The sequence below is a fragment of the Neofelis nebulosa genome, chromosome 17, assembly GCF_028018385.1.
Source record: "Neofelis nebulosa isolate mNeoNeb1 chromosome 17, mNeoNeb1.pri, whole genome shotgun sequence".
Classification (NCBI taxonomy): Eukaryota; Metazoa; Chordata; class Mammalia; order Carnivora; family Felidae; genus Neofelis; species Neofelis nebulosa.
In genome coordinates, this window is record NC_080798.1 from 13,366,750 (window position 1) to 13,380,788 (window position 14,039).

General features: G+C 55.0%; 1 protein-coding gene across 5 annotated transcripts in view; it reads right to left on the bottom strand.

The window, feature by feature from the left end:
• Positions 1-14,039, bottom strand: part of GRIK5 (glutamate ionotropic receptor kainate type subunit 5) — a 58,090-nt gene that overhangs the window by 18,504 nt on the left and 25,547 nt on the right. For 4 of the 5 annotated variants that reach the window (XM_058706985.1, XM_058706983.1, XM_058706981.1 and 1 more), the window contains 2 exons: positions 700-816; positions 394-503 (listed from right to left, as the gene is read on the bottom strand). In XM_058706985.1, the coding sequence (XP_058562968.1) occupies positions 394-503; positions 700-816 (227 nt within the window). The remainder of the gene's footprint in view (positions 1-393; positions 504-699; positions 817-14,039) is intronic. The other variant, XM_058706982.1, reaches the window with a different exon arrangement.

Sequence of the window (14,039 nt, forward strand, 5' to 3'; positions counted from 1 at the left end):
GTGGATGGAGCCAAGGTAGAGAAAAAAAGGAGAAAAACAGAGGAAAGCGACAAAGACACCATGATGTGAAGAGATGGGGGGGGGGGGCAGTGAGAAAAAGGAGGGAAAAGAGAGACAGATACAGAAAGAGATACACACAGAGGGAAGAGGAAGAAAGAAACACAGAGAGAGACACACACAGAAAAGGCAGAAACAGATGTATAGAGAGACACAGAGGGAGAAATAGAGAGAGAGAGAGAGAGAGAGAGAGAGAGAGAGAGAGAGAGAGAGAGAAAATGGAAGTGGGGGGGAGGGGAGAGGCCCAGACAGAATGTGCAGGCAGGTCAGTCACGGAGGCCCCAGCCCACGCCTCTTCCCCTCCTCCTTTTCACGGGCAGCAGGCAGTGGACTCACCTGGCGGCCAGGAACAGGACGCAGCTGACGGCCAGGTAGGCGAGAAGCATGAAGAGCCACACGGCAGGGGAGAAGGGGTCCAGGAAGGAGAAGTAGCCGGGCTTGCGGCCCTGTGGGGGGAGGGAGTGAGGCCCGGAGCCACCCTGACCTCGGCTGCATCCCCAGCCCCCGCCTCGCCAGGCGCCCATGAGCCCGAGCGGCCCATCAAGGTCCAGCCCGCAGCCTCTGCTGCCCTTGGGGACACAGGTGTCGTGCCCGCCACCAGGCTCCTGCCCCACAGCCTCCGCGTCTCCAGGGGAGCCCTACCATGTGCACTCGGTAGAGGATGCTGATCCCCAGGGTCATGAAGGGTTTGGAGAAGTCGATGACCTTCTCCCGCTCGGCTGTGATGGTGAATGCGGCCACAGCCAGGTCTGCCTTCTGCTGGAGGGGAAGCAGGGCGGGGGCAGAGGGGTGGGCCAGGGAGACAGACGGGCAGTTAGGGAGAAACGCCCCGAGAGGGCTCTCGAGAGAGAGATCAGCAGAAGCTGAGAGACCGGCAAAGAGAAAGGATGAAGACAGAGGGGCCAGGAGCCTACGCCAGGTCCAGAATGGCACCTTGGGCCCAAAACTGGCCCACCAATGGCCCAGGCCTGGGTACCGAATTTTAGTGCAAACAAATAAAATTCCTCACGGCATCTGCCGGAAGAGGCTCCCGAGGCCTCTTCCCGGCCCAGCCGCCCCTCCCCATCCTGTCAAGTTCATTGCTAAGGCCTTGCTTTAACAACACCCCCCACCGACCCACATATCTTCCACCACCCCCACCACCCAGGTCCTGGAGACAGCCTGGCATTGGTGTTGAGACGCCCGGATGGTGACCCGTTCAGGGCCCTTGTCAGGCCTTGGTTTCCACTTCTGTCTTCAGAGTCAACAACTCGGAGCATGTACTATGTGCCGACTCTGCACCAGGCTCCACACTAGGTAACACTTTCTATAGATTACCTTGAATCCTCCTTCCAACAGCTCCCAGAGGGCCACTGCTAGCCCCATTTTATAGATGGAGAAACTGAGTCTCAGAGAGGCAAAGGTACCAGTCAGCAAAGGCAGGAGCTGGGGACCTTAACGCAGAGGTGGGACCTCTACTCTCCTGCCACCGGCAGGCACTGGCGACCTACGTGTGTGCACGAAGGCGCCCCCCAGACACAGGACCAGCGCCCAGCCCGACGGAGGGAATGACCTTGGGGGGAGCTGCACGGGGTTTCGAGTGGGGGAGGGGCGCCAGGGGTCCGGGTCTGAGGTGGCGAGGGTGGGGAGCGGGTGGGGTGGGACGCGCAGAAGGGTTTGGGTTAGGGTCTGGCTGGCACGCCCAGAAACGCTGATCCGAAAGGCTCACTTTGCTCCAGCTCAAGAGGACTCGGCCGGCCTTCAGCTGTGGGCTGGACACAAGACTGGGGAAAAACCCAGCGCTCCGCACACCCTCCCCGCCACACAGACATACACACACATGGCACCCGTGAGCACTGCGCACGGTCATGTCTCTGCCACCACTGATGTGTGCACACCACACCACGTCCACACACACGTGCTAAGACACAGGCTGACCCAGGGACGCACCACCCACACAGGTGCAGGCGGACAGACTCATGCCCTGTCCACAGTGCGGGGAGGGGCGGAGACACACGGCGGAAGGGCCTCCCCGGGAGGCGCGGGGCACACACTGGCACACGCAGCCCTCACATGCATACATACATGACGGAGCAGGCAAGGCAGGGCGCTGGGAAGGGCCCGGTGCGGGAATGGGGAGCCCCGGCTCTGCCCTGAGTTCGCTGGGTGACCTCGGGCAGGGGCTTCCACGTCTCGGGGCCTCAGTTTGAATATCTGCAAAATGGGGATGAGGGTTGGGCAAGATGTCTCACACGGCTCTCCTGGTCCTGGGATTGGGACCCGGCTCCCAGGATATCCCTTCCAGGCATACTGACTCTCCCCCAGGCCTCAACCGGGCCCCAGAATTGACTCCAAATTCAAGCAGAGACCACCCGCAGGGCTGAAATAAGAGCAGAGGTCCCAGGAGACTGGCCCAGGAGGAGACACACACTCACCCAGGAGGGGCTAAGACTGGGCACACATGAGGTAATACAGGTCTGGACAGAACTGGGGCGGGGAGGGAGATGGCACCAGGCTCCGGGTGACTTGAGGGCAGGGAGAGGGCACAGCCCCAGAGCAGAATCCAGAGGCGGCGAAGTGTGGCAGGGGCCCAAAACCTGGCTGGATTGGGGGAATTCCTCGATGGAGACAGTAAGGAGCATTTTGCCCCTCCTTATGCGCTTGCCACTCTTCTGACTAATATGTGAACTGCCAGGAACAACGTCAGCTCACACAGGAATCCTATTACTTATAGGTGCCCATGGGAGGTGTGCCCTGGGAGGGCCCTCCACAGGGGCCCGAGTCTCCATTTCAGAAGGCAGGAGGCAGTGGCTTCTCAGATGGGCTCAGGAGGGCACTGCTGGTCCCTGGGTCAGGTGCCAGGACCCCACTTCCTCCCTAACGGGCTCCCAGCTCCTTTCTGTCCCATCCCTTGCTCTGCTCACTAGCCTCCTCACCCACTTGGAGACCTCACCTAAGGCTCACACCAAGGCCAAACCTGCTCCTTCCCTTTCCCGAATTCTCCACATCTCCTCTAGCAGTAAGCGTAGTGGTTCTGCTGCAAAACACAACTCAGATCTGTCCACTTCTCTCCATCCCCCCCTCCAGGCCCCCACCATCGACGTCTGTCTCCTGACAACCTCATTAGCCAGCTCACCAGCCCCCCAGCCACCACTCAGAACACCACAGTCCAAGGGGTGCCTGGGTGGCTCCGTCGGTTAGGCGTCTGACTTCGGCTCAGGTCATGATCTTGCGGTTTGTGAGTTCAAGCTCTGTGTCTGGTTCTGTGCTGACAGCTCAGATTCCGATTCTGTGTCTCCCCCCTTCTCTGCCCCTCCCATGCTCATGCTCTGTCTCTCTCTGTCTCTCAATAATAAATAAATGTTCAACAAATTAAAAAAAAAAAAAGAAAAAAGAATACCACAGTCCAAAGGGAAAGTCCCATTTAAAATTCTTGGGTGGCTTCACACTGCACCTAAAATAAAGCCCTTTTCCAGCCAAGAGGCCCCAGGTGATGTGAGACCCACCTGCATGCTGGCCTCACCTCATGCCCTTTCCCCTCACCCACTCGGTTCCAGCTACAATGGCTGCCTTTTGTTCTTCAAAATGCAGTTTCATTCCCCTCCTCAGGGCCTTTGCATGTGCTCTGTAGCTCTTCCTCAATATTCGAGGCTTAGTTCATACCTCACTCTTTCAGCCCTCCCCAGAGTGGCATCCAGATCGCACTCACCTCCACCCCGGGTCCTCTTTCTCATATTACCCATTACCCTGGGTTGTTTTTTAAATGTTTATTTATTTTAGAGAGAGAAAGACAGATTGAGCACGCAGAGGAGGGACAGAGAGAGACAGAGGATCTGAAGCAGGCTGTGCACTATCAGCGCACAGCCTGACTCGGGACTTGAACTCGCGAACCATGAGATCATGACCTGAGCGGAAGTTGGACGCTTAACCGACTGAGCCACCCAGGTGTCCCCATTACCCTGCTCTATATCCTGCTTAGCACTAGTGAAGATGACCCTGCCATTTGCTTATTAACGGACTGTCTTTCCTACTAAATTACAAGCTCCTTGCCTATCTGGTTAGGCACAACCTACATGGAGCTTCCCAACAAATACGGTTGGAGCTTGGCCAAGCCTCGCCTCTCTGGACGGCACCCAGGGCTGCTAAAGTTCCCACCGTATCCCTGGGCCTCTGGCTCCCTCTTGCGCCAGCTGCTCTCTGGCCTCTACATCCCTGAATACACCACTTCCTCCGCCCGAGGCACCCCACTCTGCCCTGCAGAACTGGACCCACCCACTCCTACAGGGTCCCCTTGCTCCCTCCCTCCTCTGCGGCACCTTCTATGGGCTCCCCACATGCCAGACCCCCCTTGATCTATCACAGCATTGAGCTCAGTTTGGAAAGATCTGTTTGCTTTTCGGCTTCTGCTACCAAACGTGCAAAAGCAGGGCCAGGTAGATGCATCGTTGTCTCCTCTGCTGAGAGCCTGGGAATGTCACCCCTCCTCAGGGAGCCTCCCAGAGCCTCCCAAACAGAGATAGCTCTCCTTCCGTGTTTCATGGAGCCGCACATGGGTCTAAAGGCTCACACTTACACAGCACGTACCCCATGGCCACCATTTTGGGGCGTCCCCTCCCCACAATAGTCCCCAGAGGGACCCTGTCCTTCCCACCATTGAAGAAACAGAGACATAGTAAGGGTAAGTACCTGGATGTGGCTGACCCCAGGATTCAGAACTGGTCCCCCTCTGAGGAGTGTCACCTGTCCGCTGTCCCCACCCTCCATGGCCGGGGGCATCTCAGGACAGGGTCCAGGTGTGCAACTCCTCTCTGGTCCCAGGGAGCTCAGGAGATGGGTGCTTTGCAAATGACTAGAGTGAGCAGGTCCTTGAACTTCTTGTGAACACACAGCAAACTCGGCCCCCACCCTGTCCCCAGCGTTGTCCCAGGCTTCTGCCTGGGGTCCCCTTCACACCCCCCACTTCTGTCCCAAGCTGTCCTGATTCTGCTCCCCTAACACCTCTGGAATCGCTTCCCTCCTCCTGCCCAGATGCCAGCATCTCAGGACTGGAAAGTCCAGCCAACGGCTCAAGGGACCCCAGAAACTACAGCCTGGTCACAGCAGTCCTGCTTAAACCCAGCAACAACTCTCATTCTCCTTCCTCTGCCATCCAAACTCCTCACCCGGGCCCCTGAGGCCCTGCCCCACCCAGCCCCTCACTACCTCACCAGCCTCACCCCCTGCTATATATTGAATGTTTGTGTTCCCCCCACAAATTCACATGTTGAAATCTTAACCCCTAACATGATGGTGTGAGGAGGTGGGGCCTTTAGGAGGTGAGGGGGGCACGAGGGTGGAGTCAGTGCCCTTATCCCATTCCATCCAGAGAGCTCCCTCACCCCTTCCACCATACGAGGCACCGCAAGATGGCTATGAGCCAGGAAGAGGGCCCTCACCAGACATCAACTCCGCCAGCACCTTGATCTAGGACTGCTCAGCCTCCCAAACTGAAAGAAATAAATGTCTGTTGTTTACAAGCCACCCCATCTGTGGTATCCCGTGACAGGAGCGCAGACTTAGACACCCACCATCTTGCTCCGTGTACCCCCCGCGGCAGCCACGCTGCCCATTCTGTCTGTCCATCCATTCATTTGCCTACTTGACAAATGTTTGCAGAACACCCACCACCGACCAAGCACGATTCCAGCTTGGGGAATCCAGCAGTGAATGTAAACCGATAATGTCAGGTGCTATGAAGACAAAGCAGGGCAACGTGATCGAGCCTGCTGGGAGACGCTGGTTTGGATGCACTCCCCACCGCGGGGAGGTCTGGAGTACAAATGTGGAGGAAGTGTGGGGCGAGGCCCGAGAAGAACTAGGGAGAGAGTTCCAGGCTGAGGGACAAGCACATATAGCCCCCGAGATGGGAAGGGACTTGCAGTGTCCAGGGTGGCCAGAGCCCCTGGGAGGGGCCAACAATGCAGCAGAGCAGGGAACAGAGCCCTACTGGGCTGGGCAGGCATGGGATGGAGGCTGGATGCTACTCCAAGGGCAACAGAGGACGTCACATCAGAGGGTGTGAGCAGGCGGATGACGTGATCTGGTCACCGTGAGAACAGACCACAGGGGCGAGAGTGGAAGTGGGCGTCTTGGGGGGCTAAGGAAGTCCGTGGAGATACTTGGGGTGGGGCTAGGTGGTCAGATCTGGGTTTCATTCTGGAGGACAGACCCATCCTTAAACTGCAAGCTCCTTCTAAGGTCCTTTCAGAGCCTTTGGAACCCCCTTTCCTACTTCGTCCTCCTCCTTCCTCCTCACCCTCAATTTCCTAGCATAGTCACTGATTTCCTAAAGAAGATTTTCCTCCACAAGGGGACCCTGACATTTAATCTCTGGAATGAAATCCGGAGAAATCCAAAGGATGAGCCACCTGTAGAAATGATGGGATAGATAGGGCTGTCTAAATGCCCACAGGCCAACCAACCAAAGCATTCGTGATTGTCCCCCAGCCCCAAAAGCCCTCTATCCCAGCTGTTTCTGTTTTGCCATCAGCTCTGTCAGACTCTGCCAATAGGGGGCGATAGCGGGACGCTGCAAGGCTGGAGGAAGAAGGGACCTGCCTGCTCCTTTGGGCTTGCTCTCAGTGGATCCTCCCAGGGCAGCATTTAATCCAGTTTGTGGCTTCCCTGCATTTGTAGAACCGGCCTCACCGGCCTCACCAAGCCCCATTCCGGGAAGCCAGCGCCAGCCAGCAAGCACCTGCCTCTTAAGCTTCCAGTAGTTTCGGTTCTTCTCTCTCAAGAAGAGTTCCTTCAGAACTAGGGAAGCAGCCATTTCCCGCCTTGCAACCTCCATGACACCTGGAGAGCAAGGGTGTGCAAACTGCGGCCCTCAGGCCAAGTCCGGTCCATCTGCCTGATTTTGTGAATAAAGTTTTATTGGAACACTCCCGGGCCCAACTGTTTAGGTATTTATTGCCTATGACTGCTTTCCATCCGGCACAAGAGTTGAGTAGTTGTTGACAGTATGGTCTGAAAGCCAAAAGGCCTTCCTATCTGGCCCTTGACAGGAAAAAGTTTGCTGAGGCCTGCCTTGGAATTCGACTTTTACCCTCGTAGTTACCTAGTTAACAACTTGGTTCCTAGTGAGTGACTCTCTGGGACAACCTGTGTCCTGGGAGGACCCTGACTGACGCAGAAATGACGACAGCCAGGTCACGAGAGCACTCGGGCCGCAGGGTCACGCACCGTTCAGTCTCGAGGAGGGCCCAGTAACGAGCACTTTCTCAAAAGGAGAACAGTTAGTCTGCAGAAGAGGGCACAATCCGCTCCCAAACCCCAGAGGTCTGGTGAGTCACCTCCAGGTGCCAGTGTCCCTATTTGCCACCAGCACTCTGCACGTCCCTGATCTGCTGGGTCATCGGGGCCAGGTGGTAGATCAGCTTGCACACAGCTGGCACCTGCAGCGGTCTCCGCGTGCTCTGGGCCTCCCTCAAAATGAAAAGCCGTGTGGGTTTCTAGTAAATGGGCTGAACCAGCACACAACTTATCCCCAAATCCCCAAGCCCCACCCGACGTCACCAGTACCAGACAAACAGCACCCCCTTCCTCAGAAGTCTGAGTTTCCGCTCCGTGGGGCCCTTTGTCTGAGTTTCTAAGTGTTAATCTTTCCAACTTCTTCCCCTGTCCCCTTAGGCCCTCAGGACGGTGGCTGCTTCCTGCCACCCCGTGATCCCTTAGTTCGCTTCCTACCCTTCCAGTTATCTGGTTAACAACTTTACATTCAGGTAACAATTCTTTACACCAAATCCTCTCTGTTCAAGTAGCTGTTGTGATTCCATTCAAGTACCTGGTGCTATTTTTGTCTCCAGATTGGATCCTGACCGGCTGATGTCAACAGCACGTTTACTGCCAACCCCCTTAAATGCGATTTCCTGCTCACGAGATCTGATCGGTGTAATGTTGCCAGTGGAGCGGACCAGCGTGGCCCCGGGTGCACTGTCAACATCAAGTTCTCTGTGGCCTATGTGATGGCAGAAAGCAAGGAAACAGGTATCACCCGGAGGCAAGACTGAAGAAGACTCCTGGTGGACCTCAGAAAGCGTTATGGAGAAAAAAAGCATTTGCCAGGTCAGTAGCTCACACCAGCTGCCAAGGGCTGTGTTGACTTCCTCCAGCAAAGCTACTTAATTTGGTCCGGCCACCGCAATCGGAGTCACCGCCTGATTACATTTACAATAACCCACAGTCCTTGTCCAAGATCCATCTGCCTTCCGCACAGGCCGAACCGGCCAGTTGACTGGGGATGAGATCACTACCTCTGCTTCTTTCAAGCCATTAATGGCGGCACTAATCTCTGCAATTCCCCCAAAGGACGCAGAACTGCTTTTGGATTACTATCCTGGGAAGGACGGGGAATTCTAGGGGCTTCCACTTGGTTCTTTTACGGTAACGGCTCCGACTCCACGGGTCAGCGAGCCAGTGTGGGATTCTGCTGGCTGCAATTATACAAGTGGGACCACGGAAAATACAGGGTGGGTCTGAGGACCTATCGGACCCATTCTGAGTGGAGCTGGGCTCAGACTCCATCTATCACCTGACCACATAAGGCCTGCTGCGGTCCACCAGGAAAAATCAAAGTGATCCGCCATCTATAAAAATGATGGTGGGGGACACCTGAGTGGCTCAGCTGGTTAAGGGTCTGACTTCGGCTCAGGTCATGATCTCGCGGTTTGTGAGTTCGACCCCCGCGTCAGGCTCTGTGCTGACGGCTCAGAGCCTGGAGCCTGCTTCAGATTCTGTGTCTCCCTCTCTCTGCCCCTCCCCGGCTCACACAGCTCGCTCTTTCTCTCTCAAAAGTAATAAACGTTAAAAACTTTAATTAATTAATTAAAATGACAGCAGGCAGTGGGGCAGGGGTGGGGGTTGTCTATCTAAAAGCCAATGACAAACCTCTGTGGGAGGGGGAGCCTGTATAGAAACTGCTGTAAGCTTTTCTGGAAAGCGGCTGGATAATATAGAACAAAAGCCATACGAAGGGACCTCCTCTTTTACCTAGTCATTCTATTCAGAGAATCAGTTCTAATCAGCTGCAATGCAGACCGTGCTTGAGTGCATAAAGACAAATAAAAGGGGCGCCTGGGTGGCACAGTCGGTTAAGCGTCCGACTTCAGCCAGGTCACGATCTCGCGGTCCGTGAGTTCGAGCCCCGCATCGGGCTCTGGGCTGACGGCTCAGAGCCTGGAGCCTGTTTCCGATTCTGTGTCTCCCTCTCTCTCTGCCCCTCCCCCGTTCATGCTCTGTCTCTCTCTGTCCCAAAAATAAAATAAAAAACGTTGAAAAAAAATTTAAAAAAAAAAGACAAATAAAAATACCTGAAAACAACTAAATACAAAAAAAAAAAAAATGCTTCGCTAAATCACAGTCTATCCACATGGGGATTAGTATACAGCTATGTAACACTCTGTTTAGGTTGAAGCATTTAGGTATTATTTTTGGCCTTTCTGATCGGCAGAGGTTTTTTGGGGTTTTTTTTTTTGTTGTTGTTTTTAAAGATTGATAATACCTCTTGTTGGCAAAAGTGTGGGAAATCTGACATTCTCGTGCACTTCTGGTGGGAATACAAATTGGCGGAACGTTTTCGAACATCCATCTGGCAGTCTCCGCTTAAACAACATCATTCACGCTCTCTGACCCGGCGCTTCCGCTGTTTGGAGTTTATCCTCCAGGAAGACACCCACAGATCCACAGCCCAGTTGATGGTGGCATTGTCTACACTAGCAAAAACTGGAAACCACCCAAACAGGGGATGAGTTAAATAATTCATGCTCAGCTGCACAATGAAATCCGTATTTCTCCTCTTGAATTTCAGAGAGTCACCTCCAACAACCCATGCCCAGAGACAACTCTTATTTCCCCAAATCCACCAAACAGCTCCTCCCACGTCCTCCCCATGGGGGAAACCAGACTCACCACCCACCCAGCTGCTTAGGCCACATCCCGCAGTCACCCTTGACTCTTTCCCTCGTGAGCACACCCAACATGGCCAGCACTGGAGTATAAGCCACCTTCTTTCTGCCTTCTGAACCCTCCAGTGGACTTCTAAATGGACCATCCTGGGTCTACTCTTCTCCCATTATGCTCTTTCTCAAGAGAGCAGCCGGAGTGATCATTTTTAAATGATTCGAAAATTAAGGTCATACATCCGTACAATGGAACATTATTCAGCCCTACATGGGAATATGGTCCTGATCCATGCTACAACGTGGATGAACCTTGAACACGTGGCGCTGAGTGAAAGAAGCCACACAAAAAAGGCCACATATTGGATGACTCCATTTACATGAAATATTTAGAATAAGTAAATCCAGGGAGACAGAGAGATTGGTGGCAGGGGTTAGCAGACTGGTGGTTGTTGGGAGCTGGGGAAAGGGGGAATGGGAGCTGACTGCTTCATGGGTATGGGGTTTTCTCTGGGGGTCACAAAAATGTCTCAGCACTAGGTAGAGGTGGTGGTTGTACAACATTGTGAATATACTAAATGCCGCTGAGTTATACACGTTAACGTGGTTCATTTTACATGCTATGAATTTTACCTCAACAAATAAAGCAGAAACAAATGAGATCACGTCACATTTCCTGCGTAAATCCTTCCACTGGCTTCACACACAACGAAAATAACATCCAGGGGGCACTCGGGTGGCTCAGTCGGTTAAGCGCCTGAGTCTTGACTCTGGCTCAGGTCATGATCTCACAGCTCGTGAGTTTGAGCCCCACATCAGGCTCTGCACTGACAGCACAGAGCCTGCTTGGAATTCTCTGTCTCCCCGTCTCTCTGGCCTTCCCTTGCTCGCACGTGTGCGCACACGCTCTCTCTCTCAAAAATAAATATCAAAAGGAAGAAGAGAAGAAAACAGAAAATAACATCCAAACTCCTTACCCGCAAGGCCCCGTGATGCAGGCTCTGCTCTGGGACCTTGTACTCTCCCTCACCCACTCCCCACAAGACTCTGTGACAGCAGTAATTTAATCTCCATTTCAAGAGAGGACACTGAGTTCAGAGAGGCGACCTGTTGCGCGGGGATCACGTGGGCGCCTGAGGCTGGCTCTGCCTGACTTGTAACTAGCTCCTGGCCGTAGGGGGTCTCCGCGGAGGCCACCCCGACCGTCCCTCAGGATGGGGCACTCACTGCCCCAGCTGCCAAGGGTGCTGGTGGCTGATCCCTCTCAGCTCTGTGGGTGGAAGAGCTTCCTCGCCCAAGGCACTGACCCTCCCTGAGGACAGCCCCTTCCAATGACGGGCCGGTGGGGCATATAAAGTCCTGGCCCCTCACTTCGGGGGCTGTCTTTGAGGCCATTCCGGCTCCAGAGCTCCAGCTCCCCCGCCACAGGGCCAGTCGTAACTGCAGAGTCTTAACTCTGCCCAGGCCGGCTCCTTCACTCCCTCACAAGGCTGGTTTCCAAGGGGGCCTCCTGCCTGCTAATCTCCACATCAGAGTCTGCTTCCCTGGACCAACCTAAGATATCTGCTTTGCCCTTGAGGGCGGGGCCTGTGGGCACAGACTTTATGGTGTGGGGCACTATGGCTACAACGTGTGAGTGACAGGTCAGACTGGCATTGTAGAAGATCCTAGTGGGGGACAAACCAGAAGGGAGAGAGCTGGGAGGCCAAGAGGCCAGTGAGGAGGCTGGTCCAAGGGGCCGGGGCCTGAACTCACGGCCACGACAGCGAGGACAGGGAGAAGGCCAATTCCAGCAGTGGCCACTGGGTGGAATAAACGGACCGGAATTCAAGACCGGCCTGGGGACAGGTGGGGTGACTGGGAAGATTCCGGTGCCCCGGGCTGGCTTCCATCTGGAAGTCACTCATCAGTTCTGGGCCAGCCTGTTGGGGGCCAGCCCTGGCTCTGCCGGTCACTAGCCGTGTGGCCTAGACATGGGACCTTGGTGCCTCACTTTCCATTAGAGAAAACTGGGCTGAGACCAGGCCTCATGGGGTGGGGTTAATACAGTTCAGAAAGCCAGCGTGAGTGGGCATCATCCTGTCCACTCTGAGCTTTCCAAGTACCTGCTGGGTGTCTGGGAAGGACCTGAGGTCGGAGGCACCTGGCTGCAGCCCCGTGGGAGGGGAGGGCGGTGTGGAAATCCCTTCGCCTCTGAGCCCCAGAGCAGCAGTGGGAGGACAGTGATTGTTAGGATCATTAAGTAACACTTGAAAAGCCTCCGGGCGTGTGGTGTGGCGTCAACAAAGGCTGCTGCTGTGGCTGCGGCCGGGAGAACCCGAGTACCGCACGAGTCTCCGTGTACTCGGCCATCCCACGGCAGGCAGGCAGCTGAGCCTCTGCAGGGCCAAGCCCCGCCCACCCTTCGTGTTCCCAGCCTGCTCCTCCTCCAGTGTTCTCTCCCTAAATGTCACCGCCGTCACCCAGCTGCCCAGCAACGGAGAGGCTCAGTCCTCTCTCCTACGTCCCCCGCCCCAGGCAGTCACCAAGCCCTCCCCCTGTCCCCCCTTTGCCATCCCCCTCCCCCCCTGCAGGCCATCCTGCTGACCCTCCAGCCCAAGTGATTCGGCTTCCTCACTTGAGCCAGTTGAAATCTTGGGGACACATACCAGGAGCCTCCTACTGACGGCCCAACTCTTAACCTGCTCAGTAAGAGCAAGGCCAGGCCTGGCCACTGTATCCCCAGGGTACAGCACAGGCCTGGCACACAGTAGGCCCAGGTATATGCTAGCTGGTTTGAGAACAAACACGTGAATATATGCACGTGCTGGCCAGGCTGGTAGGAAGAACGTTAATAAGAATACAGAATAGAAGGGTACCTAGGTGGCTCAGTCGGTTGAACGTCCAACTTCGGCTCTGGTCATAATCTCACGGTTGGTGAGTTCGAGCCCCACATAGGGCTCTGTGCTGACAGCTCAGAGCCTGGAGCCTGCTTCAGATTCTGTGTCTCCCTCTCTCTCTGCCCTCCCCCGCTTGCACGCGCGCTCTCTCTCTCTCTCTCTCAAAAATAAAATAAACATAAAAAATTTAAAAAGAAAAAGAATACAGAATAGAGCACATGCTTATAGTAGCCACTACCTGCCAGGCCCTATTCTAAGCCCCAGGAATAACTCGTTTCATGCTTGTGACAGCTGTGCGTACTAGTGACTATTATTTCCTCAATTATACTGTTGAAGAAATGATGTTACAGAGAAGCTGAGTAACTTCCCCGAGGTCACACAGCTAATAGGCCGCAAAGCCACGATTCAAACAGGACTCAGGACCACAATCACAGCAGCCCATCAGAAAAGCTCCTGGCCTCTGTCTTATGCTTGCCCCAGATGACACCATCAGGCCAAAGCCTCCTCCCCTCAGGTAGGCCTGAAGCACTGGCGGTTAAGTCAGGGGCTACTCTCCTAGAATCTGCTTATTTCTGGGGACACCGATGAATGAATGGTTCTGAGCCTACATGACTGAGGACCAGGATGTGGAAATGGAGGTCATGGGGAAGCAGGCCAGTCTGGTGGGAGCTGGGCCACCAGCTCTCCTTGCCCCCTGTCTTCTCAGTTTCTGGCCTCAGGCCCTTCAAACCCACCCAGGACAGAAGCTTTCAAACAGACTAGCAGCTGTGGGGCAGTGCCTCGGGCCTGCCCCTGGGGTGAGGCGGGAGAGACCTAGCCACCAGGACTCCAGGGACACCCCCACTCTGCCTCCACCAGAGTTATTCGGCTTTGTCCAAGGGTTCTGAGAGTGCTTTCAATTGGGAAAAAAGGTTCTGCAGTCAAAACAGCTTTTGAAAATCAGTGCCCTGAGGAATAAATGCCCTTGTTAAGCAAAGTGGCCTTCTCAAGTCTACCCTGGTGACATTCAGGGGTTTGGATGCAGTGAATTATGGGATGGAGGAGACAGGAGGGTGAGGATCCTGGACGTCCTCAGCCAAGTCCAATGTCAAGGCTTCCGTGACTATTCGTGGCCACAGGTCCCTGCTCTGTGCACCTGCCCTAGGCGAGCCGCAAGCCTGGGGCCTGTCTTCCAGGACACAGCCCT